Source organism: Pleurodeles waltl, chromosome 9 (genome assembly GCF_031143425.1).
Source record: "Pleurodeles waltl isolate 20211129_DDA chromosome 9, aPleWal1.hap1.20221129, whole genome shotgun sequence".
In the NCBI taxonomy this organism is placed as follows: Eukaryota; Metazoa; Chordata; class Amphibia; order Caudata; family Salamandridae; genus Pleurodeles; species Pleurodeles waltl.
In genome coordinates, this window is record NC_090448.1 from 1,051,871,897 (window position 1) to 1,051,899,751 (window position 27,855).

At 42.9% G+C, this 27,855-nt stretch overlaps 1 protein-coding gene across 1 annotated transcript in view; it reads left to right on the forward strand.

The window, feature by feature from the left end:
* Nucleotides 1–27,855, forward strand: part of MAP4K5 (mitogen-activated protein kinase kinase kinase kinase 5) — a 604,667-nt gene that overhangs the window by 126,054 nt on the left and 450,758 nt on the right. The window contains exons 3-6 of the mRNA XM_069208688.1: nucleotides 8,813–8,903; nucleotides 21,744–21,808; nucleotides 22,984–23,039; nucleotides 27,379–27,426. Coding sequence (XP_069064789.1) covers nucleotides 8,813–8,903; nucleotides 21,744–21,808; nucleotides 22,984–23,039; nucleotides 27,379–27,426 — 260 coding nt within the window. The remainder of the gene's footprint in view (nucleotides 1–8,812; nucleotides 8,904–21,743; nucleotides 21,809–22,983; nucleotides 23,040–27,378; nucleotides 27,427–27,855) is intronic.

The window sequence follows — 27,855 nt, forward strand, 5'->3', positions numbered from 1 at the left end:
AATCACCCGTACCATAGCGATGACACAGATAAGTGATCAAGGACTGACGGGAATATTTTATGCAGAGCTTGTAGAGTTTAATATGCCATCCATCAGGACAGAAAGGACATCCTTTTAAAGTTGGACTCCCTAAGGGATTTGTGCCCCATCTCCGAAATATACTGCCTATCTTCCTTTGATAACTTACAATTTTTTTCCCATTGACTTTTTCCAAAAACTCGGTAATTGAAACTTGATCAGAGTATTTCTGCAAAACCCTGTCCCAGTTGCCAATTCCCATCGGTTCACTCTTGACTAGGTAACGAACAATTGTCTTTGCATCTTCACTTAACTCATGATGGTTAGCTGCTAAAAACGTTATCTAGAGAAAGAACATATACTGATGGCAAACTGTCCTGTGGGTACAGGATTAGCTCTTCCCATTTAATCTGATTATGCCCTAAGAAAAATATCTCCTATGTCTATAAAACCTTCAGATTTCCAAAATCCTAATGTTGGCTTAGATATGTTCAAACCAAATAAATTGCAATCCTGTAGCTGGGAAAATCTATGACAAGCTGGGATATGCCGTGCTCTAAACAAAACGCTGATTACATTTTCCAACTCCAGTAATACCTTGTAATCTAGTCTTCTTCTGAAGCTTTGCGGGCTTTAGGGAGGCTGTTAAATAAATTGCTAATTCTTGCACCATACTCTTTAATAAAAGATCATCAGCACTCTGGTCACTTTAATGAATCCTGCCATAGTGTCAAGCAATGTTGCTTGGTTATAAGTCTGAAAATGAGGAATCACTAAACACCCTGAGTTTTTTTTCCAGCTGAAGATTTGGGTATTACACCCTAGGGGCGTTCCTATTCCCTATAAAACTTCTAATAGGGAAATCAAACTCCTTAAAATATCAACTACTGATTTACAATGCTAAATTAGAAACCAGAAATAAAAATGGGCGTAGTATGGACATCTTAATGAGCACCACCCTACCAATCGGCATCAACGGAAATAGAGCCCATCTTTCTAAAAGGGCTTGAACTTTCCAGTGCATGGTACTGTAATTGGATTTGCGCTGACAGTTACCCTGAGGCTGCCGAGCTGGTGGAAGATCACTAGATGATGCATTAAATAGAGGCAACTTTTTATTTATTTATTTTTTTTAAACCTTGGTTGACCTTTTATCCACCTAGGTTAGTAAAATCTTGGATCATGTGGAGTACCCCCTGAATATTGGCTCTATCCGCCTTTATGTATCAGCTGATATCATCTGCAAATAATTTTATTTTCAGCATCCCATCTATTGATGAACAGATAGACCACATGCTGCAAATCGTTTCTGCTAGAGGCTCAATAAAAAAGGTAAAAAGAATAGGAGACACAAGTCACCCCTGTTAATTTTCACGAAACACTCTACCTTTCAATTTATAAACATTTTGGCCTGAGCTCCCGCTTATGTTTCTAAGCTTTTTTATAAATGTATCAGTAAACCCAAATCTTCCCAAACTGCAGAAAAGAGCATTCCATAACCAGCCGAAATGCCTTTTCCAGCTTCCATCATTGTTATTGCTGCCTTGGATTCATTGTTCGTAAAGTAATCTATAGCTTGGACTAAAACGTTTGTGGTAGCTGCTATAAGCCTATTAGATGCAAACCCACTCTGCTCTTTATGGACCAAAGTTCTACCTACAGGAATAATATGAGATGCCCACACTTTAGTTAACAATTAATAATCTGCACTGAGCAGATTTATGGGTTGATACGGGTTAACATTTGTTGTGGCTTGTCTTTCTTAAGAAAACTGACTGTAATGGATTCTTTAAATGTTTAGGGAATCTCGACACCTTGCCTTATTGAATTAAATGTCTGTGAGAAAGGGGAGCAGCTCTTTTGTGAATGTCTCATAGCTCCCTTTTGGTATTCCATCATTCCCACAGGCTTTGACATTGGACATCTTTTAAAGCGTTTCTGCCACCTCCAAGATTATTATTCTTGCTACTATTGGGAAGGTTGCTTCATAAATCTTCTTATGTTGTGAAAAAAAATCAACTTGTCTCTTTGGTGCTGTGTAGTGCAGCGACAAATTATGGCAACAGTGTCATTAGGGCTCTTATAATAGCCTGCAAACCTACTAACTTGTATGATTTAAGGCTTTTCATCAGCTCTTCTGAAATGATTTCCCATTCCGAGAAAGTTCAGAAATTTACTCCTGACAAGCATCAGAGGAAAAACTTCTTCCATGGTTGGGGGAAAAAAGTGGCTAAAGGGAAAGTGAACTTGGAAACGCTTTACAGATTTCCACATGAGCAAATCTACACATGCATATTTGCTTGTGCTAAAATACAATTCCCATATATTTTGTCTTGTAATACTTACATTTGTCTTGAAATATGTTAATCTGCTCTAATGCAAAGACATATACCATGGGCGACTTTAGTGACATTCTTCAAGAACTGGGCCTCTAATTAGGTCTGACGTTAACCAAGACCTTTTGTTTTTAATCATATGCTATCTGTCTCTATTCATCTATTGGCTGGCTTCGCTGTGAATGGTAACAATCTACTATTTCACAAAGAGCATATCAGCACACAAATTAGGTTTGTTCATTGCCAGGAACTACTGTGGCAATGTACACTTTTAGAGACTGAAAACTATTTTGCTTTTTCCTAATATTTGTGACAGTGGTGAGGGCTCAGCTGATCTCACAACAATAAAGTTTTACAGAAGCCATGTCAAAACAAGACTCATTGATTAAAAAAAAATAAAAAAAGACTGACCACCAAGGCCAGCTCTATCTGCTTTGCTAATGCTTATTAAAATTCATGGTTCCCATAATCTTGTTCAAACTGGTTACACTGACTTTCCATTATGAATATTTTTGGAAATACTAGCATTTATCAACACATTTTAATAATGATGCTTCAAAGAAATGGTGCCTAAAATTTCACAGTAGTTTAGCAAAACATTTTGTTTTCTAGATGCAGTTTTTGTGAATGCTTTATTTTGAAAGCAAATAACCATGAATTTTGCTTACATTCTTCTGCAAGTATTTGCATCTAATCAGAGAGCACTCTGAGAACATTATACATAGCCTCATATTATTAAACTTTGCAAATGTGTGTATACATTTTCTTTTTTAACTTATCCACTGTCAGTAGGGCGGTCTGAATTTACAACATTTAGTTAGCTGCTCACCCTAATAATAAAGGCTTTGCACTAATAAATCATAAGTACAAGTTCAAACAGTGTTAATATATGGATATGAATGTTACCTCAACTACAGACCATTCCATTCCCTGCTCCATAATGTGATACTGTAAATTGGCAGCTAAAGGATTGGTGCTGCAGGGGTTCGGCCTACTTCTCCCAAGGACAAAATAAACCAATTCCACACCCTTGCATATGTATGGGAGATACATAAATATCCATCTTATTTTATGAGTCCGAAGGTTAAGTAGTTTGTAAATGTCACTTGAATCCCAAGTTGGCAGTATAGGCCCATATTAAACATTACTTGTTGAGTATTTTGATTATATTCAGGGCCACTGGAATTTTATGATTGTGTAGACATGGCATTTTTTGCCTAATTATGGATTTGCCACCTAATCCATCCTCTTCTGCATAATCTGCAGATTTTATCAAAAAAATCTAGCTCAAACTGTTCAGAAGTTACTAAAAATGCAGCAGCGTGCTGCTGCCCTGTAGAAGGCTCCTTGCAGACGTCGAATGGTCATCTTTCTGGTGCTTTCTAATTTATAATTCTGTGGCTAGAGCATTTACCACAAAATCTTAGTTGCCCTGGTAATGGTAATGTTCTGGATGCTGCTATGATTTTGAAATGCAAATTTGCCTGGGAACCGTGAAATATTTTCTAGATTTCTATACCATTGCATTTTGTGCTATTAAAGCACCCAAACATGTAATATTTATATATACACATATAGTGGCAATAAATAACATGGTACCAGCAAAACCATTGCCACTCTTTTTCTGTTTATTGCTAACTGTTCTTTTGGATTTTTTATTTTTGACGACACTTGCAGGGAATCTCAATCTGTGAGGACCCTTGAAAAATTGTTCTTACTCCTGCTCTTCCTTTGGGCAAGTCTAAAAGAATGAAGTGTTGATATGAACCACTGTGCGGAGGCTACTGGTATCGAAGACTGCTTTATAAGGATGGAAAACATGACTGTAGCCTGATTGCCTAGTCCTTTGAAAGTGTGTGATGCGCTTGAAGGTGAATGGCAGTGTGGCTTGAGCCAACAACCAAACTCTGTGTATACAACCTGGAGCTGTTCAGCAGCGCATTGATCATTTTCCAGGTTTGGACCTGTTTGGTTCCTTATTAAAATGCTTTTGGATTGAGCTGCTCAGGTTCCTCCTGCCAGAACTAAAGCTGCAGCCCTTCTGAAGCTCTACATGCATGCCCTGCTATTGAGTGTGCCTTAAGAGGAATCCCCAGCCAGCCCAACAAGTTTCAAGAGTCTGAGCTTGCTGTACCCCTCACCGTGAGAAAGGAACAGGCTGTCAATAACTTGACTTAGATGACTGGTGCTGTTCATGAATAACGATGGATTCCAGTAGTCCTGGCACCATAAGACTATAAGGCAGATAGGAGATTGACCACTGAACATGAAGGTGAGACACCATTGACTAAGTCTGGCTGGTAAGCAACACCCTTCTTTGCATTAGTGTGTGTGTGTGTGTGGTGGTCGCCACTCAATAGGTATCGTTAGCACCTAGTTTCTATAGAAAAAACATTTTTTGACTTGCCTATATCTTTGATGCCGGTTCATGAATCTTCATAACATTTTCCCAAACACTTTCACACTCAATTCAGCTGCTATCTAGAAAGTTTTGGGGTGATCTCTCAAGTGGGGGCCGAAAAAAAGGGGGTTCCCAAAATGCTTTTCCCCATTCATTTTTCCATATGGATTTTGAACAGCGATGGCACTGAAACCACTGGATAGAATTACTCCACATTTTGCAGAAAGGTAGCTCTTGGTCCGGAACAAGGCCTTTTTGGTATTTGGTGTAAATCAGTTCAGTAGTTTTAGAGAAACAAAAATCTAAATTTGTATTTGTGCTGAGATCTGTTTAGCTGCCAACTCTTCAACAAGGAAGTGTTGACAACCATGTTAGGACTCTGCTTCAGCTGGGTAGAGTCACCCTGACCTCTAAGTTCTGGTGCTGAGCTCCTGTGTGGTCAGGATGCCTGCAATATCCATACATAAGTATCCTCACACCTCAAAGCTGGTCACAATGTTGTCACAAGAAAATTATTTTGTTGTTTGGTGACCCTCACCCACTCAAGTAGTGGCATGCTACATCATCCGGTCCACTACTAGAGTGGGTGAGGGTCACTGACCAAGAATTTTCTTTTTTCTTGTGACAAAGGAATAACTGTGGCCGGTCCTGCACAGTGGTCAACATTGTGACTAGCCTTGTGGTGTAGGGATACTTATGTATAGATAGTGTAGCAGGCCTTGAAAAATCATAAAAATGTTACTACACCTACAGATTGAGTAGCTTGAATAATCAACTCGACCTAACTGTAATGCACATGACCCGGAAACGGGTCTCAAATTGTGTGATGCTAGGCAAATATTGTATTTTACACTTGCCTCCTTCATTCTCACATATTGAGTGCACCTTCACATATCTGAGTTCAGCATTTCTGCTGTAAAAAAAGAAAAATCCTCTTTTGTTTGCTTAAATACATTAAACGTTTGCTTCATGTATCTAGCCCACATATAGGCTGCACATGATCCATGCATGACTTGCCTCTTAGTTTACTAATAGCTTTGCCATCAGGGCATGAGTGTTTCTCAGTTTTTTTAAACACTCACTTTTAATAAATAGATTACTAAAGCATGGTGTGGTAGCACATTGTCGTTTACAGACAGAACATTTCCAAGAAACGTTCAAAAACCTTCCCACTAATTTGCAGCTTTACTGATAGAATAATTTAGGGTGTTATTACAACTTTGGAGGAGGTGTTAATCCGTCCCAAAAGTGACGGTAAAGTGACGGATATACCACCAGCCGTATTACGAGTTCCATAGGATATAAAGGACTCGTAATACGGCTGGTGGTATATCTGTCACTTTACCATCACTTTTGGGACGGATTAACACCTCCTCCAAAGTTGTAATAACCCCCATAGTGTATTAACAATAATCTGTGAAAATTGGGTTTCAGAAAACATTTATCATTTGCACATCACCAAGTAAAGTGTTCTAACTTTTTTCTTTTTTATCTTATTAAAATATTTTTTTCATCACACAAGTACCAAGAATGGTCTTTCACAGCTACTGGAATATATTTTGAAATGTTTGCAAAGTTGACTTAGTTATATAAATGTTGTGTAATGGGAAAAACCTGATACCAAAAGCCTTCACTTCACATAGGACAGACAGTTCACCTTACAAAATCCTGGAACTCTGCAATCACAAGGAAAAGTTATTTGCATTGCAAAATGACAAACCGACTTCTGTCCCTGAACACACAGAGCAAATGTGGCAAGAATAAGGTTTAAAGGCATTTTAATAGCCAATTCAGTTTCTGACTGAACAGAACACCTGTTGTTTGTCCACTCGCAGGGTCGAGAGGAATCTAAAAATAGCCCGACCTCTTAAAATAAAACTCGTCATAGCGAGTGGTTGAGTATATTTTTCGAGCCCCGTGTAGGAATTTGGGAGTGTGTATCCCTAATGCAACTTCTGGGGGGATTAGTGGTTTCTTTTCTCTGCCCAGAAAATCCTTCAAACCCTTCAGGGCGATAGAACTGACTCATTGTTTGGTAATCCATCAGCTCCATTGATGTGTTTAGGATACCTGTATCCTGACCCCTGATGTGTTTTTGCACTGTTTTGTACCACCTCCCAGCCGATGCGACAAACAAAATGGCGGCTGCAACGTTGCTGTCAGGTTGCGGCCAGCCAATCAACACCTTGCTTTCCCCCTGCAGATTCTCCGTGGGTGGATCTGTGGAGGATTCCCTTCCCTATATATCAGTTTTTAACCTTAAATAACTTCAAACCTACTAAAAGGATTTACACCAAATTATAAAAAGTGTGCTTTCTGGACCAAGAACTAGATTTCTTCCAAATTTTATGTATTTACATTCAGTGGTTTGGGCTGTAGTCTTGTTCAAAATTTGAAAAATCCCATAAAAAATTTGGGACAACGCTTTTTCTCTGCCCTCGCTTGACTGATTGATTTACCAGAATTATCTAGACTGAGGATGGCTATTTCACTCAAATTGGAAGGTTTGTTTGAAAGGTCTTTCATTGCGCGTTACTCAGCTTGCAAGTAGACATGCTGAACAAAAGCCTGTAATCTCCTGCCGGTGAGGGGGTAAGTAACCTAGTCTTTACTTGACTCGTATCACTGATTGATTCCAGTGAACGTCTTAGGAACGCTTCTCAGCATCAGATAGAAAAGGTTTACCTTTTGGATAGACACTGACTCCAGTCCATTAAAGCTCAGCCTAATCATCAGTTGTGTTTCTATATCTTCCTTCCCACCTCTCTCTTTTCAATAATCCTCTAGAAATTCAACTAAAGCTTTGATTGTTTTCTCATTCTAATAACTCCATTTCGTCCATGAAGATTTTGGGTTTTTAGAGTTCCGGCACTATCAAGCAGAAGTCATTAAGCTACCCTATTAGCAAATATTTCTGCCTAGAAACAAAAGCAGTCTGGGGGCTCCATTTCTCCATGCAGCTGCTCAGATGATGTATGTTCTTTCTAAGTAATTGATCTTTACCCACCTTGCATCTCCTCAAACAAACTTGATCTTGTGATGGCTGCTAAAAGCTAGGATCCAAATCACAGTACAAGAGCAAGTGTCCAAGATGATGTCAGTGGGCCTTGCTCAAGCAGGAGAATCTCTTCTTACTTAGTGCCATGTCACTCGGCTTGTCTGTTTTGCTAATATCGGACATTGAAGCATGTGACTTAAAGTATAAATGGTTTAGGCTGGGTGCTTACTGAAACAATGAATGAAGTCATAATGCACTGTGTGGTTGGTCTGCTCCACTCTTACCCCCCCAATCACATGGTATACACCTAGATGAGTAATGAACCTAGTCATTGCTGATCGTAAGTACATTCCATAGGAGTCTGTGGACTCCTGTGCGCTCAGGCTGCCTTGTCTGAATACAAAATTGTTATCACCTCTTTGAGTTGCAGGCCTTTGGATTTATGCTATTGCCCATCAGGAGAAGGTAGACTTACGAATCAATGCTGATTTTGTTCTTTGGCTGAAGTTCACCTCATAACTTTGAGTTCTTTCCGTGCCCCTACTTTTCCTGAGCTTGGCTCACTACATTAATGTCAGGCCCTCATTAACTTTGTTTTTATCTTGATATTAACAGGGATGTCATCCCTGGACCACTTCTTTAATTACACAGGTTGATGTGGATGCAAGTAATGGCATCTCTTCAGATGATATTTGTGTATATGGATAATAGTGTATATGATTATAGTGTTCTGCTCTTTCTTTTGGGCATGGGGTAGCTTTGATTACCGTATCCATGCATGGACCCAACTGTGATATTTAAAGGGTATCTGCAATAGCTACTTCAGCGCATTCTTAATGCAGGGTGCTTGTAGTGCATCCTTGAACAGTGCACAAATTGAGAAATGCATTTGCCCAAATTTCCTGAACGTTTGCTGTTTGATGATGATTTTTATTTGTAACTAAATGTTTAATGAATGTATACGAAACACCATTGTTTGTATCATTCCTTTAACCTTTTATGTGTGAATAGATATTTCTGCTTAATGCATACTCTACTAATTACTTTTTTCTTTTTCAGGGGATGATTTTTCCTTAATACAACAAGAAATATTTATGGTTAAAGAATGTAAACATCGGAACATTGTTGCCTATTTTGGAAGCTATCTCTGGTAAATTTGTTTAATTATAGCGCTACATATAATTAAATTGGTTGTTAAAAATATTCTCATTTTTATTCAATATGAATTTAATTATGATCACAAATTAAAGTGTCCCTGTTAAATGTGTCTCTCCGCCCTATAAAGTACAAGAACTAATTTTCATTGATACAAAAGGTGATTTTCCTTGCTACCATCAAGTCATGTCAGGGTTCTTTTAAGGAGATGGAGATGGGAATTATGCTATCTCAGTGCCTTTACTAGTGACTTGGGCCTTTTAAAAATCGAATTCCCACAACCCCAGGTAAATTGAGTAGTTAGACATTTTATCGACCCTGTGCCCAAATGTGGCAGTCACCATTTCTAGACCAATAAATGTCATGTTGTTTTATTGGCACCTACATCTAGTGAACTTATTTTATAACCCAATACACTTATTTCTAGAGCCTCCTTCTGATCCCTGTTTGTGTAGTCACTTAGGCATTACACGTGGAGACTGGTGATCTCATAGTTTCTGATGGATACAACTACCTGTGGATTCCTCACTTAATGAATACTCCCATGGCGCCAGCATTCAACGGAAATCTTCTTACTAGTCTCTGCACGTCGACGAGGACGTCACTCTAGCCCACGCGACGCCGTCTGACGTCATACAGGCAATAAGAGGTCCTCGACGATGTGCCGACGTCAGTTCCCTTTTTTCCGTGCATTCGAAACGGTTATCTTCGAGGGAGCAACTGTTACTTTTGTGGTTACAGTGTATTTTTGCTGCGTAGTCTTTCGCTGTGGTAATAATGTCGCAGAGAAAGTCTGGATTCAAGCCTTGTCGTGAGTGTGGAGGCAAGATGTCGGTGACGGATCCTCATTCCGATTGCCTTTGGTGTTTGAGCTCCGACCACGACGTCTCGACTTGTGATTCATGCCAGCACATGAATCCAAAGGCCCTCAAGGAACGTGAGGCAAAGCTGTTTATGGCGAAATCGAAGGAGAAGCATCACAAGAAGTCTTCTTCACCAAGACATCAGCGTCATTGAGACTCCCGGCGCCGTAGAGAATCTCGGCGTCATTCGAAGGAGACTCGTTCCAGGTCTTCGGATCGGCGCCGAAGGACATGGGAGATCAGTCCCACGGTTACGCCGCATCCTTCGACGCCGTTGCCCTCTCCGGCGTCTCCAACTTCACCTGGACAGGCGTCGGTGATTGAGGTATTGGAGCCTCAGGTGTTTTCTCCGGCGTTGCAGACGTCGAGGCCGGCGTCGGGGTCGCCTCCGAGACAGGCACCCCAGTATCCGGCTTTTCCCACCCCTGGAGCCGATAGTTCCGCATTCTTGAATGCGATGTATGCCATCTTCCAACAGATGGCTCCAGGGGGTGCTCCGGCTGGGCCTTTGGCCTTTTCATTGGGTGATCCTGCGCCTCTTCGGCCGGCACCCTTTATGCCCTTTCTCCCTTTTGGGAACGTGGGCTCGGCGCCAGTGTCGGCGCCGGTGGCCGCTCCGGTGGCTTCAGAGGGATTGGCCCCGGGGATTTCCATCCCGTCGACGTCGACGTCGGGATTTCGGCCTGTGACTCCGGTGGGTCCATCTGCTTCGACTGCTCTTTCGTCGGCGCCGAAGTTACCTGTGGCGCCAAACGCGGCGTCGGTGGCTTCTGAAGATCAGCGCCGATCTTCGACTTCGGCGGAGGCATTGTCGACTCCGCGTATTGAACAACGGCTTCATTCGAGGAGACGTGCTCTCTGTGTATTAGAGGAGCAGGAGTACCAACGAGCCCTGGAGGAAGGAGAGCTAGAGGACTCGGGTGATGGGCTGCGTGGTCTGGAGTCGGCCAGTGGGCTGGACACTTCCCCTGAGTGGGATCTTTCGTCCCCGGGAGAATATACTGAGGAGGCTGCTTTCTTTCACGCAGTGGTACGGAAGGCAGCTAGTTTTTTGGACCTGCCTTTGCCGGTGGTGGAGGCTAAACAAAACCTTCTAACAGAGGTGTTACATCCGGCCTCAGCTGCGGCGGAGCCTCTTTTGCCATTTAATGACGCTCTGCTGGATCCGGTGTTAGAGGTGTGGAAGAGGCCGGCATCTTCCCCAGCAGTTCACAGAGCCGTGGCCAGGAGGTATCGGGCGGCTCCGACTGACCCTGGTTTTCTGTCTAGGCACCCTACGCCGGAGAGCTTGGTGGTGCAGGCCTCCTGTTCATCCAAGTCAGCGCCTGGTTCTTTCCCGACGGTGCCTGGGGACAGAGATTCAAAGAAACTAGAGGCGCAGTCCAAGAAGATTTTTTCGTCCTGCAGTCTGGCGTTGAAGGCCACCAACGCAACCTGTATCCTGGGGAGGTATATTCATGCTCTGATGGATGACATTTCCTCATCATTTACAGAGCTTCCCCAGGGTCTTTTGGATGTTGTTTCAAATGCCCAGGCTGCTGCGACCCAGATTATCCAGACGGGACTGGATACGACCGACTCGGTAGCCAGAGCAATGGGCACAACTGTGGTGGCAAGGAGGCAGGCCTGGCTCCGTAACTCGGGCTTTTCTGCGGATGTACAGTCCACATTGTTGGATCTCCCGTTTCATGGGGACAAACTGTTTGGAGCCAAGGCTGATTCGGCCTTGGAACGTTTTAAGGAGAGCAGGGCCACGGCTAAGTCGTTAGGGCTCCAAGCTCCTTCTTCCACGGCCTCTTCCAGATTTTTCAGGAGGTTTCGTGGATTTGGGCGTGGCTCTTCCTCCTCTTCCTTTCGGGGAAGATATCAGCAACCTGCCTCTTCCCATCCCTATAGATCTTTTAGAGGGAGAGGTAGGGTCCGCACCAGAGGAGCCTCTCAGCAGCACTCTGCCTCTTCCTCATCCTCTGGCGGGGTGCAGCAGGGGAAGCAGCCTTAGGCTTCCACCATTTCCCACTCACTCCTCTCCTGTAGGGGTAAGATTACAGCATTTTCTCACCAAATGGAAGACTGTTACAACGGACACTTGGGTTCTCAGTATTGTGGGAAAAGGCTACACCCTTTCCTTTCGGGAGTTCCCGCCCCTCATCCCGCCCCGCCCTTGTTATTGTTCAGAAGAACACCTCCTGTTGCTAGAACAGGAGGTACAAGCCCTCCTTTCAAAGGGCGCGGTGGAGTTGGTCCCAGAGCAGGAAAGGGGTCGAGGATGTTACTCAAGGTATTTCCTGATTCCCAAGAAGGATGGTCGTTTGAGACCAATCCTGGACCTGAGGATCTTGAATTGGTTCCTCAAGCAGGAAAAGTTCATGATGCTGACCCTAGCACAGGTGCTTTTGGCGTTGAACAAGGAAGACTGGATGGTGTCTGTCGACTTGCAGGATGCTTACTTTCATATCCCGATACTCAAGTCACACAGGAAGTATCTCCGGTTTGTGGTGGGATCGCAGCACTATCAGTTTGCGGTCCTTCCGTTTGGTCTTACTTCAGCACCTCGAGTCTTCACGAAGGTGATGTCGGTGGTTGCGGCAGAACTCAGAAGGAAGGGGATAGCAGTATTCCCTTACTTGGACGACTGGTTGATCAAAGCCAAGTCCCCGGAGCTTGTGTCGCATCATCTGCAGTCAACAACCCAGTTGTTGTTCGACCTGGGTTTTTCGGTGAACGAGCCCAAATCTCACCTAGAGCCCTCTCAGCGCCTCCTGTTCATAGGGGCAGTACTGGATACAACATTGGGTCGGGCCTTTCCTCCGCCTCAGCGGATTCAAGATATTCAGGATTTGGTTCCAATGTTTCGAAATGGAGCGGTAGTTCCAGTCCTCAAGGTCCTTCGTCTGCTCGGTCTGTTTGCCTCCTGCATTCTGTTGGTCACGCATGCTCGCTGGCACATGAGGGCTCTTCAGTGGTGCCTCCGAAGGCAGTGGTCTCAACACAAAGGGGATCTAGAGAGTACTGTCAAGATCTCCAGAGATGCTGCTGTGGATTTGAAGTGGTGGATTGCAAGCAACAATCTTTCACAAGGAAAGCCGTTCCAGCAGTCGCCACCAGTGGCCACAGTCATAACAGATGCTTCCACTCTAGGGTGGGGAGCTCATCTGGGGGATCTGGAGATCAAAGGTCTTTGGTCTCCAGAGGAACAGATGTTTCACATCAATCTGTTAGAGTTACGGGCTGTACGTCTGGCTCTCAAGGCCTTCCTCCCTTCCCTTCGTGGTCAGTCGGTACAGGTCCTAACGGACAATACTACCACGATGTGGTACATAAACAAGCAGGGAGGAGTGGGGTCGTACCTTCTCTGCAGAGAAGCTCTTCGACTATGGTCCTGGGCAAAGGACCATCAGATTTGCTTGATAGCAAACCATCTGGCCGGAGTCTTGAACGTGCGTGCGGACAGTCTCAGTCGCCAATTCTCGGCAGACCACGAGTGGCGTCTCCATCCAGATCAAGTCCGTTTAATCTTCCAGAGGTGGGGGTTTCCTCGGGTAGATCTGTTTGCCACTCGAGAGAACGCGCATTGTCCGTTATTCTGCAGCCTCCAGTATCCGATGCAGGGAGCGTTGGGGGACGCGTTTCAAATAACCTGGTGCGGCCAGTTGCTTTACGCGTTTCCTCCCATACCCTTGATTCCTCGAGTATTGAGGAAGATTCGCCAGGACCGGGCTCTAGTCATCCTAATAGCTCCGGATTGGCCAAGGAGGGTATGGTACTCCGACCTTCTCCAACTCTCAATGTGCCCTCCGCTCCGTCTCCCTTTCAGGGCAGACCTCCTCTCGCAGTCGCAGGGGCAGGTTCTACACCCCAACCTCCAGAGTCTGCACCTACATGCCTGGAGATTGAACGGGGCAACCTGAGTTCCTTCTCTCTCCCGCCTGAGGTAGTGGATGTTATATTAGCGGCCAGGCGACACTCCACTAAATGTATCTACGCTAATAGATGGTCTAAATTTGTTGCGTGGTGTGGAGAGAGGCAGATTGATCCTTTGCATGCTCATCTATCGGACGTTTTGTCTTTTGCTCTGTCTCTAGCGCAGAAAGGTTGTGCAGTGGCTACCATTAAGGGTTATTTATCGGCCTTGTCAGCCTTCATATGTCTTCCAGACCAACCATCTTTATTTAAATCCCCTATTGTTATCAGATTCTTGAAAGGTCTTCTAAATAAATATCCTCCAAAGCCATTCGTTATGCCGCAATGGGATTTGTCCTTGGTCCTGACTTTCCTTATGGGGTCCCCTTTTGAACCTATGCATTCTTGCCCCTTAAGGTATTTGGTTTTAAAAACAGTCTTCCTGATAGCTATAACATCAGCAAGGAGAGTGAGTGAGTTGCAGGCCTTATCAGTTAAAGCCCCCTTATACAACTTTTTATGGGGATAAGGTGGTGTTGAGGACCAAGGCTGCTTTCCTCCCGAAGGTTGTTTCACCTTTCCATTTGGCTCAGGCAATTACTTTGTCCACGTTCTATCCTCCGCCTCATCCTTCCAAAGAGGAAGAAAGACTGCACCGCCTGGACCCAAAGAGGGCGTTGAGCTTCTTTATTGATAGAACAAAGGATTTCAGGCTGGAGGATCAGCTGTTTATTGGATACGTGGGCAAGAGGAGAGGAAAGGCAGTCCACAAGAGAACACTATCCAGGTGGGTTGTTCTTTGCATTAAAATCTGTTACTCTTTGGCAAAGAAGGATCCTCCTGAGGGCATTAGAGCTCATTCCACCAGAGCTAAGTCGGCCACTTCGGCCTTGGCCAGAGGTGTTCCTGTGGTCGACATCTGCAAGGCCGCAACTTGGTCGTCCCTTCACACTTTTGCAAAACATTACTGTTTGGATTCTGAGGTTAGAAGGGACGGCCATTTTGCACGGTCAGTGCTGCAGGATTTCTTGGTTTGACCGTTTAGGCACCCACCGCCGGGCGTGGTACTGCTTTGGGACTCTATTCATTAGGTGAGGAATCCACAGGTAGTTGTATCCATCAGAAGAACGAGTTACTTACCTTCGGTAACGACTTTTCTGGTGGATACATTAGCTACCTGTGGATTCCTCACGGTCCCACCCGCCTCCCCGTTGCCTTTCTGGTCTTACCAAGTAATCCTTGAGTACGCTCCTCTTGGTCTTTGAGGGTGCAATAGATGTTGTATATATTATATTTATATATATGTATATATCTTTGTGTATATACTTGATGTGTATATATATATTTTAAAAAGAGAGAGTTATATATATATATATAAAAGATTTACAGTTATTCATGCAATGTTGTGTATGTTTACAATGTAATGGGATGTTGCCTTGCTCTTTCATTGCATTGCCTGGTTGTTCTCATGCACGTAAAAAATGATTGGTACTGACGTCGGCACGTCGTCGAGGACCTCTTATTGCCTGTATGACGTCAGACGGCGTCGCATGGGCTAGAGTGACGTCCTCGTCGACGTGCAGAGACTAGTAAGAAGATTTCCGTCGAATGCTGGCGCCATGGGAGTATTCATTAGGTGAGGAATCCACAGGTAGCTAATGTATCCACCAGAAAAGTCGTTACCGAAGGTAAGTAACTCGTTCGTTGGGCATTTTGTAGGATATGCCTACAAGTTCCTACAGAAAATGTTGAATGAAAGCCATATCTGCTTGGAATGAGGTTGCAAAAACATCTTGATCACCTGCTAGCCTGTCTATTCCGGGCCACCTTGCAACTCATGATGGTAACTGGTGTGCATAATCCTTGTTTGAGCACAGCAGCTGGCTTTAAAAGCTGTGGGAGAGCCCAAAAGCCATAAAATCCTCCATTCAGACTTATGGGTCAGGACCTCTCTGAACAACATCAACTAGGCTCAACAGTGATGCTGTCTGCCTTTTGTCAGAACAAAACATCTTGGTGTAATTTAGAATGGAGGGAAGGCATATTTCGTTTTTTTTCTATAGTAATGCATCAGTTTTCTCTGTCACCTGATCCAGGTCACCAGCTGAAAATTATTCCAACCTGAGCATTGAGGTGGGATGCAACTAGCCTCTCTATAAGAGTCATTGTGCATCTTGTAGCAGCTGTACTGCCTTCCAGTCCATCGCAAAGTTGCGGACCTCACTGAAGCAGTGTGCCTGCTGAGGTGCAATCAGATTTGAAGCATACTGTGTGAAATTATCCACTGTAAGGGAAATCTGTCTCTCTGGACATTATTATGAAACGTTTTTGCCAGTTTTACCAGCATCTTTAAGTGAGTCTGTTCTCTCTCCCCACAATGTGGTTTATGTTCTAGGCAGTAGAAATGCTCACTAGTCTGACTGTTCTCAAGTAAATGCAGGATTGGACCTTATCCTGCTCAAACAACTTCACTGAAAAGAAGCCTTTTAGTAGCAGTTGAATGTTAACTCGTACAAAGATGATTGAATCTCCTTTTTGTGATGTCTGCACATTTTTCATCTCATCCAGACGTCTGATGCTCATAGCCAATTCATTTATTTACTAAAACTCCCACTCCCCCATTCCAAGCATTCATGTTTTCCGAAATCTTATCAGTCAGTCCTATCCAAAAAGAACAGGCCTTTATGAAGATACATGGTTTTTATCATCTCTAAGGCCCTGTAGTTCAGTGGTCTTGGAAATATTGTCTGCTTGGATGAGTCATTGTCTATCAGTATTTTCAGTTCTCTCTGTGAGAACAATCCACTGAAACCATTCATCTGACCATTCTATTTATAGTACAAATATTGTTTGAGGGAAAACTCACAAATGCTTAGTTAAAACTATTTTGAGTTCCATCACAATTCTGAGAAGATTTTTTTTTCAGTTTATGGTGAACTTCAACTCTTCCAAAGTGTAAAATTAATATGTACAATCCCCTTCTCTAAAGGTTGGTCAAATCTTAATAGCTACATTACTGTCCTCATTGCCTGCTACAGCTGACATTAACACCTTTGTGAAAGTCCAAGGCTCGATGGCTATTCTAAAAGATAAACTGCAAAACTCCAGTGTTTGTCCTAGCCATGTGAACTAGAGAACCCTTCTGTGTGGTTCATAAATGGGTACTGAGGGATTAGCATCTTTGAAGTCTAGATACACCACCAAATTCCCTTTCTGTGATTCTTTTCAAAGCTGAACCCCTCCATTTTGAAATACTTATTGATACTAGTATGCCCAGACATTGAGCTCCTTTAGGTTGCATACAGTCCTCTTTCTTCTTCGGATCTAAAAACAGTTTGCTTACAAAGCCTCTTGGATGCCAGTATATACTACCTTTTTAACAATGTTAATCTTTGCTCAGAAATTCTTGTTTCTGTGGGGAGTAGTGGATAGTTTTTAGCATGGTTATGCTCCACTGTGTTTCATATCGTTATCTCCTGAACCCACCTAGTACCTGCAATACCCAGATATCTATTATTACTGCCCACTTGAGCTTGAACTTTAGTCTTGCCTGTCACTCTTATTGTAGAAAAAATGAGTGCACTGGCTCTGTTTTTTGTCCTCTGGTTGTATACTGGAATTGTTTGTGATAGTTTTTAACCAATATGTTGACTGGCTGTGGGACTCTAGTTTAAATTAGTCTTGGCAAAGATTCCTCAGGGCAAAATCTTTTTCATGGAAGTTTGAACCTTGTCCAGTGGCCTAAATGTCTGGGCATAGCTACCCATGTCTTTGAAATTGGTTCATCATTCTTCCTCATCTGTGGATATCCTTACCCTCTTCCAGGTTCCACCATTAAGTTTTTATTGTATGTACATGCTACTTCTACCTAGCCAAAAGGTAGCAGAGTGCTGTACAGGGTTAATCAGTGTTTGGAGCAGATTTGGGTCCTGATATTGTTTGTAGATTTTTACTTCATTGTGATTTAGTGTTCTTTAAGGAGATGTGTTTCTAGCTCTTTCCTAAATTGAAGCATGGTTGGGGTGGTCCCGATGGATACACAGATGTTTTTTTCAGATCCTGTGCGCACAAATGGGAAAAGTGGTTGTCTTTTTTTTGTCAATTTTCCTTGCTTGCTTGTTATGGAAAGGGTTGTCTTGTTCCACATGGTCCATCCTGTGTTTGGCTCTCTCCTAGACATTAACTTCTTTGCCATCTCCGACACCTCTGTTGCGCCACACTATTTTTTTTTTTTTTCTCTTAAATTATACTTTTCGTGAGTTTTTTTTAATAGCTAACAAGGAAGCAAATTGCTGCTGGTCTCTGCAATATTAATAAAATAAAAATAAAGCACTTCTATTTGATTTATATTTTATTTACCAGTCTATCTCGGATTGGTGAATATTTAAAAAAAAAAATTTTTTTAAAACAATGCCTGAATTGTTTTGTAGATGTGCATGCAGAATGATGCAAATGTGCATGTAGGTTATCACACATGCTCTTACAAAGTGACAGCATCTCCAAAAGGCATTGGCAAAGCTAATAGGCCCCAAAGACAAGACCTATGGGTGTTTGCCGCTGCTTGTTCTGTTGTGCATGCCTTTTTCTTAATTTTGTTGGTGCCCTTGAAGAACCACCTTCTAGTTAGTAGCCCTAGCAATGTGTTATGTTGTTGTCCGCTTTCTTCTTCAGGTAATTTTCAGTTTTAGTCATTTTTTTTAGATCAAGTCATTGAAGATTTTGTCACAGGCATTTTTTGATGGTGGTGTTTCTGTGACAAGGCACTTTGGATTGTGGAATTCTGTTAGAATTATATGGGGTTGTTTAGAATGACTGTCCGCTTCAGTTATGCGCATGGAGTAGTGGTTGATTTTTGTAGTTCTGATTTCTCTTTGTTGGCTCTGTTATAGTGCCTTAGCATGTTTTTTTAATGTTTCATCTTCCGATATTTTTTTTTCCATTTGCATTATAGTATGTTGAGTTGTATTTTCATTCTTTTGATGTTGCATTAACCCATGTGGTGTTCTTTTTGTGGTCAGCCCTGGATGTATTTTTTGTTGGTGTCTGTATGTTCAGTTGAGATCCAGTTGTAGAAGGTGTGCGTCATTCTGTGGCATGTTTGTTGGAGTTATTCAAGGTAGGTGTTGTCATTTATTGTCTAGTTTTCTTCATTCAAAACCACACTAAAATACTCATGTCAAACAATAACCTAGAAAACTGATACATAACCGAAAATGTAGGGGAATATATCCTTTTTAATACAAGAACTCTCATCCACCAGTGTTGGCATGCTTCATCATAGGGTTGTAACTCCTAAAAGAATTACGAGGAGCTGTTCGTATGTTTTGTTAAATCCCTACTTGAGTCCAAAAACTGGTTGGATGGTGCAGCGTTTAGAAGAACAAAATAGATAGTGTAGGGGAGTGAACGAAGGTGAGTTAAGACCATTGCCACAACAGACCGTAGTATTTATTGTTGTCTGTTTGGGATAGGATTTAACTTGCACAAAAACGAGTGATCAGGTAAAAGTCTGTCCAACCCCAAAAATGCTGTGGTTTTTAGTCAACATGTTTCTGCTTTAAAGTTACCTTGGAACCTTCTCCTACTTAAAAGTGAGCACCAAGTATAAATAATGGATCCTCATACCCAACTCTTAAGTATGTCTCCAGACTGAATACAGTTATGCTCCTCTGCCAGAAGGACTTGCCGCCCTGTTGCCGTGCTGCCTCAGTGAAGGATCGAACCTGCATCTTAAACCCAGGACCGCAGAGTGACTTCAATGGCTAGTTTGCTGACTAGGGCTCCAACTACCTACTCTTCAGCTGTGAGTCTTGCACCCCCCAAGTGGTGCCACACAAGGGCTTGTCATGTGGTTCTGAAGGTGCTCAGCCAGCCCAGCTGTGGTCCTGTGAGCAGAACCAATACACTGACACATTTCGCCACAGCCCCTGCAGCACCACCACTGTGCAATGCATTTTCAATGCAGGCCTTCGTATTGTAAGCCCCACTTCAACAGCCTCCTTGAAGATAACGCAGGACTCATTATCACCACCTCACAGCCTTTTTGGAACAGCCGCTGCATGAAGCATCCTCTGTGTGGAATCTTGCAGCACTTTGCAAACTAGGATCTAAAGTACTTTGTTCAGCGAGCCTATCTTTGTCTGGTATCTTCCCCTTATGCATCTCAGTTAACTTGAACTTGTGACTTTGTGCGGATCTGGTGGGAGCAGTTCACACTTTATGCTTCCAGGCACTTTTTTCACTTTGCATATCTCCAGCTCTAGTGATTGGAATATTTGTTATTTTGATTTCAAATAATTTGTTAAATTGTAGTCTTTTTTTCTACATTGGTGTGAGATTTTCCTTGTGTTGTATTTTTACTTTATTACTGTTTGAAGTGCTGCAAAAATACTTTTCCAGTCTCAAGATGCTTATTTCTGCTCTAGAGAGGCCCTGGCCTGGCAGTTCAGGCTGGACTGTTCCCATGAGGAGCAGGGTCAAGACTGATTTGCATATGGCTGCGTTTAAACCGTAATGGCGTGGTGCACGAAACAACAATGGATTTAGGCCCAGATTTATGTACTGGGGTGAATGTTTGACATTGTTCAGCTTTCCGCCCATCAATTGTCTTTTTGCATTTAAAATAAAGCAGCACTATAATTGGAATTTTCTATGGTCGTCTGGTCTGCGCTGTCTGGCTCTACTGTAAACTTGGAGGTTGCTTTATGTCACAGAGGCAATGCTGACATAGCTCTTATGATACTTATGATATTGACTAGCATGAGAGCTGTGCCAAGATTGGAAAGACAAGGCAACACAGCACCACACTGAGTACCCAGAGGGCTGCCTTCTCTGCCCCGTCCCCTGGTCTCAACTCAGAATGGATTTGTAATGTGAAGCATGAAGTGCGCATGTCCAGCTGACTGAGGTCAGAGACCGGTCAGTCTGTCATGCACACTTTAACTACACTGCACTGATGCTGTCCATGGCAGTTGCCTTGCCCCTTTCTTTTGTAATAGCATTTATTGAATAATATGAGTGAATGCAGTCCTGTTGCATTATGAGTATTAATATGTACCAAAACCTAAAATTATATTCATTTCAAGGTGGGTTCTGGTTCGAAGCAGTGGGTTAACGCCCATCCACCCATTTTCAGGAACCACCTCTGAGTTAAACACAGTTTAAGTTGGGTTTGCTTGTGTTGCACCCTGGCAGATTGTGGTTGCTGCTTGAATAGAGTTTCACCCCCTCAACCAGTAACTCAATTTCCAACATTTAGTTTAAGGCAACACCATCCTTTGGATACTGTTGAGGCAGAGACTGTGACAAGGGGTAGTTTTAGTGCAAGGGTTGGAGCAAATTTGGAATCCCCCGAAAGCGATGTTAACATGTCGCTTGCTAATGAATTGCATATCTAGAAGTCCAGTAGGCTCTGTCCTTGTAGAAGCTCTCCATCCCTGCTGCTGTCGAGGGGTGTTCTCTTATTTCTTGATTTATGTCTGTCTTCACTTCTTATATGCCGCTAGTGTTCTAGCAGAATATGAGCAGCACTGCACCAAGTAAGTCTATTTTGATTACCCTTCCTATCTTTAGATTACTAAAATAGAGTCGGTTATTTAATATTGAGTCAAAGTTTTTCCTGTTCCTCTGTGCAAACGGGAACATAAGTTATAGAATTGGTAGGAGGGAAGCATGCGCAGTAATTGCCCTCGAACTGTGGTTTTCTCTGCAATTGCTTCAGCCTACCCCTAACTTTCTTTTCATTCTAGACCGTGGATTTAAGAGGAATCGCACAGCTTTGTTTAATTTAGCTTGCTAATATTTAGTAATCTTTGTTCACCTCCATAGCCGGAGGCAGGTCTGGGTTCCGGTTTTTGCTTTGCTACTTCCACTGTTTTGTCGATCATCGGTGCGGGCGCAGCAGACCTCGGAACACAGCTGAAAGATATGTTTTTCGCATTTGGAGCATGTTTTTACACATTAAGCTGCAGTGATTTATTGCAACACTTAAAGAACTGCTGTCGCAAAAATACATTTATAAGTCTGTCTTTTTTAATAATAAAATCAAAACGTTTTTTTTTTTGTCTGGTTAGTCGAGAGAAGCTGTGGATCTGCATGGAGTACTGCGGAGGTGGATCACTTCAAGATATTTACCACGGTACTGTAATATCTACTGTTATTTCAAACATTTTTTTGACTACACGTGATGTGCGAAATGTGTTACTGTCATGCTAAATACAAAAGTTTCTTCTATTGTTTCCGTTCTGTGCTTGTAACTCCGAGAGCATGTAGAAAATAACTCTTCACCGCCAGTGGGGAGCGCGGCCTGCGAGGGTAACCTGTATCGCCCACAAGGCTGCTCTTCTCCTTGAACTCCCGATGCCACAGATCACCACATAACATTCCAGAACTTTCATCAGTCACCCATCGTTACTGCAGTAGCCAAAGACGACATTCTGCAGCTCTGTTGTCTGAAACATTCTTTCAGTACTCCAAACTGGCCAACTTCTGTGAGACGAGCGCCCTTCACGCGGTGCATGTCACTCCTGAAATATCATATACACCGGCCTCCCTAAGAGGCTCACTGCCGGGCTTCAGGCCAGGCAGCTCGATGGTTTAAACCATCCTAAATTAAAGCAGATTAAAGCTCACTTAGCAGTGCCCGCCGACTACCACAACACACGAGTTCGAGTCCTCTATCCTGCTAAGAGAGCATGCTGGGGCAAAGGCATAAAATACCTGCGGGAACTGGCACAGCCCTAAGCTCCATTAGAACCTTCGACCAACTCTGCCATCTTGATCCTGGTTGGGGTGTCACTGCTCCAGCTAGCTGTTCGATGATAACAGATACCTAGGAGTCTTCGCTTGTGGTGACGATTTCTTCCTGGCGAGTGCTACAGAAATTATTTTACAAGTGTGGCTGGCACAGTTGTCTCCGAAAGCGTGGCAATGTAACATGACCACCTTTTCTTGGTTGGCAATTTACTCAAGTAATAGTCTGTTCTCCTATATTGAGTGCAACCGTAGATTTCAGTTTCCAAATAAAGAAATCCTTACTCACTTGTAATGCTTTGAATCGTTCAGCACAGTATGTTTGGGGTTGTCTATATCCGGCTATGTTAGACACCTTGTAAAATGTGGAACATTCCAATACTATGCTTTAATCTTACCCCCATGTGTTAAGTTTGTTGTCAGATGCCATCTTGCCAGAAATACATTTTCACAGAGTAAAAATGGCGAATGGCGTTTGGTCTGGTATTCAAACATAATATTGATATTACTGTAATATTTGCTACTTCATTTTCTACATCCATCATTTTTCTTTTATTTCAGTGACCGGCCCTCTGGCAGAACTCCAAATCGCATATGTTTGCAGAGAAACTTTACAGGTATAGATCTCACGTAATAAGCAAAAACGTTATTTTTTTAATATTTGAATTCTTGATGGACACTCAGCTTCTCTTGCACCCCCACTTGTCAAAACTATCCCCATCCAAGCTGTGAACCGTCTTCGGCGTATTTAAAATTAAAAACGGCCATTTAGTGTCCATCCGCATGCTCATCTTCACCCTGTGATGTATGTTTTTTGTATGCATTTTTATTGCCATTTTTCATAATCCTGAACATATATTTATAACCCTGTGATGTATTAACCCAGCCTGGTGCTTTATTTTCCACGGGCTATAAGTGCTAGATACTGTTGCGCAGCTTCCATGTATTTTGCTTTTGGTCAACATCTCAGTTCTGTTTTCGGTTAAAAAAAACATGACATCCTGTTGTTCTCTCGCATTAGATGTATTAGCGATTAGTGATAAGAGAGCTGGCAGTGTGCCTCATGTTGTGAATCGCGTGCAGCTGGGCTGTTTAGTGATATGCAGGTCACTGGTTTGAATTTTGACGACTCCGTCTCAGCCTTCCACCCTTCCAAGGTTGATACATCCAGCACCATTAAATTGGGCAATAAAGCCTGTTGCTTACAGTGCTTTGTAACATTTTAAGTGTGGTATGATGCATTTTGTGATTATTATTTTTAAACCTGCTCCGGTGAATTTATACAGATGAGGAAAGCCTGGGTGCAATGCCATAAAGCAGTGGTTTTTAACCTTTTGAGGACCCCCACTTATTACTCGAAACTTGGGACCCCAACTGAGTTATTACTGGAAACAAGCATTCATCAAGCAGATTCACAAATGATTAAATAACTTATTTAGTTCACAGTCAAATATAACAGAAATCAAAATTGAAATTGTGTCTCTGGCTGGCAGAGGTATGCACCCTATTCAAGTAGGGACCGCAATCCTAGCCAGGGTAAGTCAACTACACACTCTAAATTAACATGTGCTCAATCTCTGGTAGCTTGGCACAGAACAGTCAGGTTAACTTAGGAGGCAATGTGTAAAGTATGTGACACTTTAATTACAATAACACAGTGAAAACACCACAAACACCAGTTTAGAAACATTTAGAATACTTATGTGAGTAAAATGAGATCAAAGCTACAAAAATCAAATAATTAGATCTAGAGAAATGCGATTTTGAAGTTAGTACGTTTTAGCATGAAGTAGGTGAGATCCTAATGGGAAGAATTACATTTATACTTTTAAATGGAGGCAGGTTTGAAATCACTCTGTTAAGGGAGCCCTTGCCCTTCTATTCTGAGGTCTATAGCCCCGCTAGGCCTCAATAGGTAATCATAAATCCAGAAGTGCAGCTCGGCCCTTTATACCAGTAAAACTTCAGTAGATTATGTAGACCTCCTCAACCTTGTGGGCGTAAGCAGTGCAAAATACGTACTGGGTAGAAGAGAAGGACAGGCACGTCAGTCTGTCCTCGCCGGGACCCATACACTGTTGGTTCCCCTCCTTTCCTTGTCACGGGCAGTGTTGAGCTGCCAGCTGACCTGCTGGTTTACAGAGCAAGCTGCAGCTGCATGTCGCAAAGGTGGTTGTCGGACTGAAGGGCACTGCCGCACACGATGATCACGCGGCAGGGGCAGTTACGACTGCCCGATTTGCTCACTATTATGGCAGATGCGCCTGATGAAACCAAAGCAGCTGTGCACACGATGATCACACGGCAAGGGCAGTCATGGCTCCCTGATTGGCGCACCACAAAGGCAGATGCGCCTGATAAAACAAAAGCCACTGTGCACATGCTGATCTCACGGAAAGAGCAGGCACAGTAGAATGATTGTTGCAAAATAAGTCTTTTATGACCCTGAGACTTTGGGGAGCAAGGGGCAAGCCAACTAGCCCTTGGAGAATCTTGGTTCTAGGATGAAGAGAATAGGTTTAGTCCTCCTTCGAGGCAAGAAGCAGCAGGCCAACACAGCAAAGCAAGTTGCAAAGTGGAAGTCCCTCATACAGCACAGCACAGCACACAGCAAGCATTAGGCCAACAAATCAATTCTGTTGTAGAGTGGCAGTCCCTTCAGGCAGCACAGCAGTTCTTCTTCCTGGCAGAATTTCCTGGTTCCATTAGGGTCCAGTACTTATACCCAAATGTGCCTCTGAAGTGGGGGAAATTTCAAAGAGGCACTTGAAGATCACAAGGTCCCAACCCTTCCTCCTCTGGTTCTGAATACTCTGTAGGTGGGTATGCAGCCCTTTGTGTGAGGAGAAGCACAATCCTATCCAGGTGTGTCACTTCCTCCCATCCATCTAGCCCAGAAAGATCCATCAGTCCGGTGATGAGCCATCATAATGTAAATGTCACACCCAAGCCCTCTTGTTGTGTGACTGTCTAGAGGGAATGCACAAAAGCCAGCTGTCATCCACCCCAGACGTGTGTTCAGAGACAGGCAGAGGCACAGAATGGTTAAAGAAAGAAAATTTCAACTTTCTAAAAGTGGCATTTTCAGACTTAAAATTTAAATTCCAACTTCAGCATAAGCTGTGATTTCAAATTGTGAGTCCGGAGACACCAAACTCCAGATTTCTATCTTTTCCCAATTGAAAGTTACACCTCCAGGATGCTTCAAGGTATCCCCCAATGCTACCCTATGGGAGATATGGGCTTCGCAGTAGTGAAAAACAAATTTATCAGTTTTTCACTTCCTGGGCATGTTAAACTTAAAAGTACATGTCCAACATTTTAAATACACTGCACCCTCCCTTGGAGTTAAACAGGGCTACCTTTGGGCTGACCTATATGTAATAAAAAAAATAAAGTGTGGGTCTGGCAGTGGATGCACTGGCCAGGTGGAAGTGGCAGTTTAAAACTGAACCCACAGTCTCTGCAGTGACTGGCCTGAGGCATGTTTGAAATGCTACTATAGTGGGTAGCACAATCAGTGCTGCAGGCCCAGTAGGAGCCTTTAATTTACAGGCCCAGCAGTGATAAAGGGTGCAGAATCCCAAAGACAGCAAAAATGAAGTCAGAAAAACAGGAGGTTAGAGAGCAAAATGTTAGGGGAAACCGACCAAGGCTCCTAGGTCTAGTGGTAATTTTAATAGAAAGATTGCAGCGTTTCTAAATGTAATTGAGGCCACTCATTGTCCATACTCTTTTCTGTATGATGCTCTTGCTCTGCTCTCACAAATCATTCTGAGGATACTACGTTAATTTTTAGCTTCCAATTTCAGTTTTATTCACATTTACAAAACATGTTAGACTTTGAAATTGTACATTTAGGGCCTGATTCTAACTTTGGAGGACGGTGTTAAACCGTCCCAAAAGTGGCGGATATACCACCTACCGTATTACGAGTTCCATAGGATATAATGGACTCGTAATACGGTAGGTGGTATATCCGCCACTTTTGGGATGGTTTAACACCGTCCTCCAAAGTTAGAATCAGGCCCTTTATTAATCAGTTCATATTATTCAATTTTATGAGTAATCGAGGACCTCCTGAGTAAGCTTCGCAGGCCCCCATGGGTCCCCAGACCAGATATTGGGAATTACTGCCCTAAAGTACAGTGATTAGTGAATGTACCATTTATTGGATATGACCTAGGGAGAAATTAGGCAATGCCTTCTAAAGAAATAAGACGGGTATAGAAAAATCTGAGAGGTACATTTCTGTCCCATGCCCGAGTAAACAGTACGTGCAACAGCTTATATTGTTGCCTGTCAGCTTTAGCATCCTTATCCACCGACTGACTCCTTATGGATGTAACCAAGCCTATTCCTATGAGGGTAACATACGTTTAGGGCAGTACACTGAACAAAAACGATATGCAAACCAGTAGAGAGGAAAAAAGTAAAGACAGGCTTGACAAAGACAAATCCAGTACTTCTACTTTAAAAGGTTGGAGATAATACCATTTATGCCTCTTGTTAGGCACAGATCACCTGTGAGAAAAGGGTCCTTGGCATCCTACTTAAGGGTCACACTCTGAAGATCACAGAAAAAACACCTCTTCAATCCCCAGTGCTGTGCCGAGCCCACCAGTGCACCAACAGCTGCAAGAAAAGGTGCATCATGCTTTACCACGAAAGGCAGCCATAATACTGGAAAAGGGACTGGAGAAGAACCACAGTATTTTTTGAAGATACTACTGTTCTAGTCAGAATCCAGTGCCTAAGACAGCTTTGATTCCTGGACAACTGGGGGTCTGCAAGGCCTACTCAGGGCCCTGCGACTGCTTACGAAATAAAACAATATTAACAGGTTATTGAAGTGTATATAAATTAGGAAGCAAAATGTAAAAACTTTCAATTATCATGACTTTTTTTTTTCTCCATTGAATGTGTGTAGTTATTAACCTTTCTACTTCTATTTAGGGTCTTGCTTACCTACACAGCAAAAGCAAAATGCATAGAGACATCAAGGTAAGATGAAGACACAAGGAAAGTCACTTATTTAGCATCCAGACAATTACTCTGAAATCCTAAAGGATCATTTGAAGGGATCACTTTATTTGAACCAAACATTTGTATCGCTTGACTGCAGTAGAAAGTATACCAAGGGGTTATGCATACCCACACATACGATTAATATTTCCAGGGGTTTGGGAAAAACACAACTAATACATGTATATGCTGTTCCTTTGTCATGGCACGGTTTCTCTCTCTCATTAGGGCTGTGCTATGTATGATGATCACAAGTATTGCATAGCTATAGGGTTTCTGCAGAATACCTGAAAACCAGGTGCTTGAAGTGCCTAATACCAAGTGCAGTACCAAGTGCAGTATTGTTTGATTGCTAAAAGTTACGGCTTGATGGATCCCCAGTCATTCCTAATGGTAAAACTGCATCTA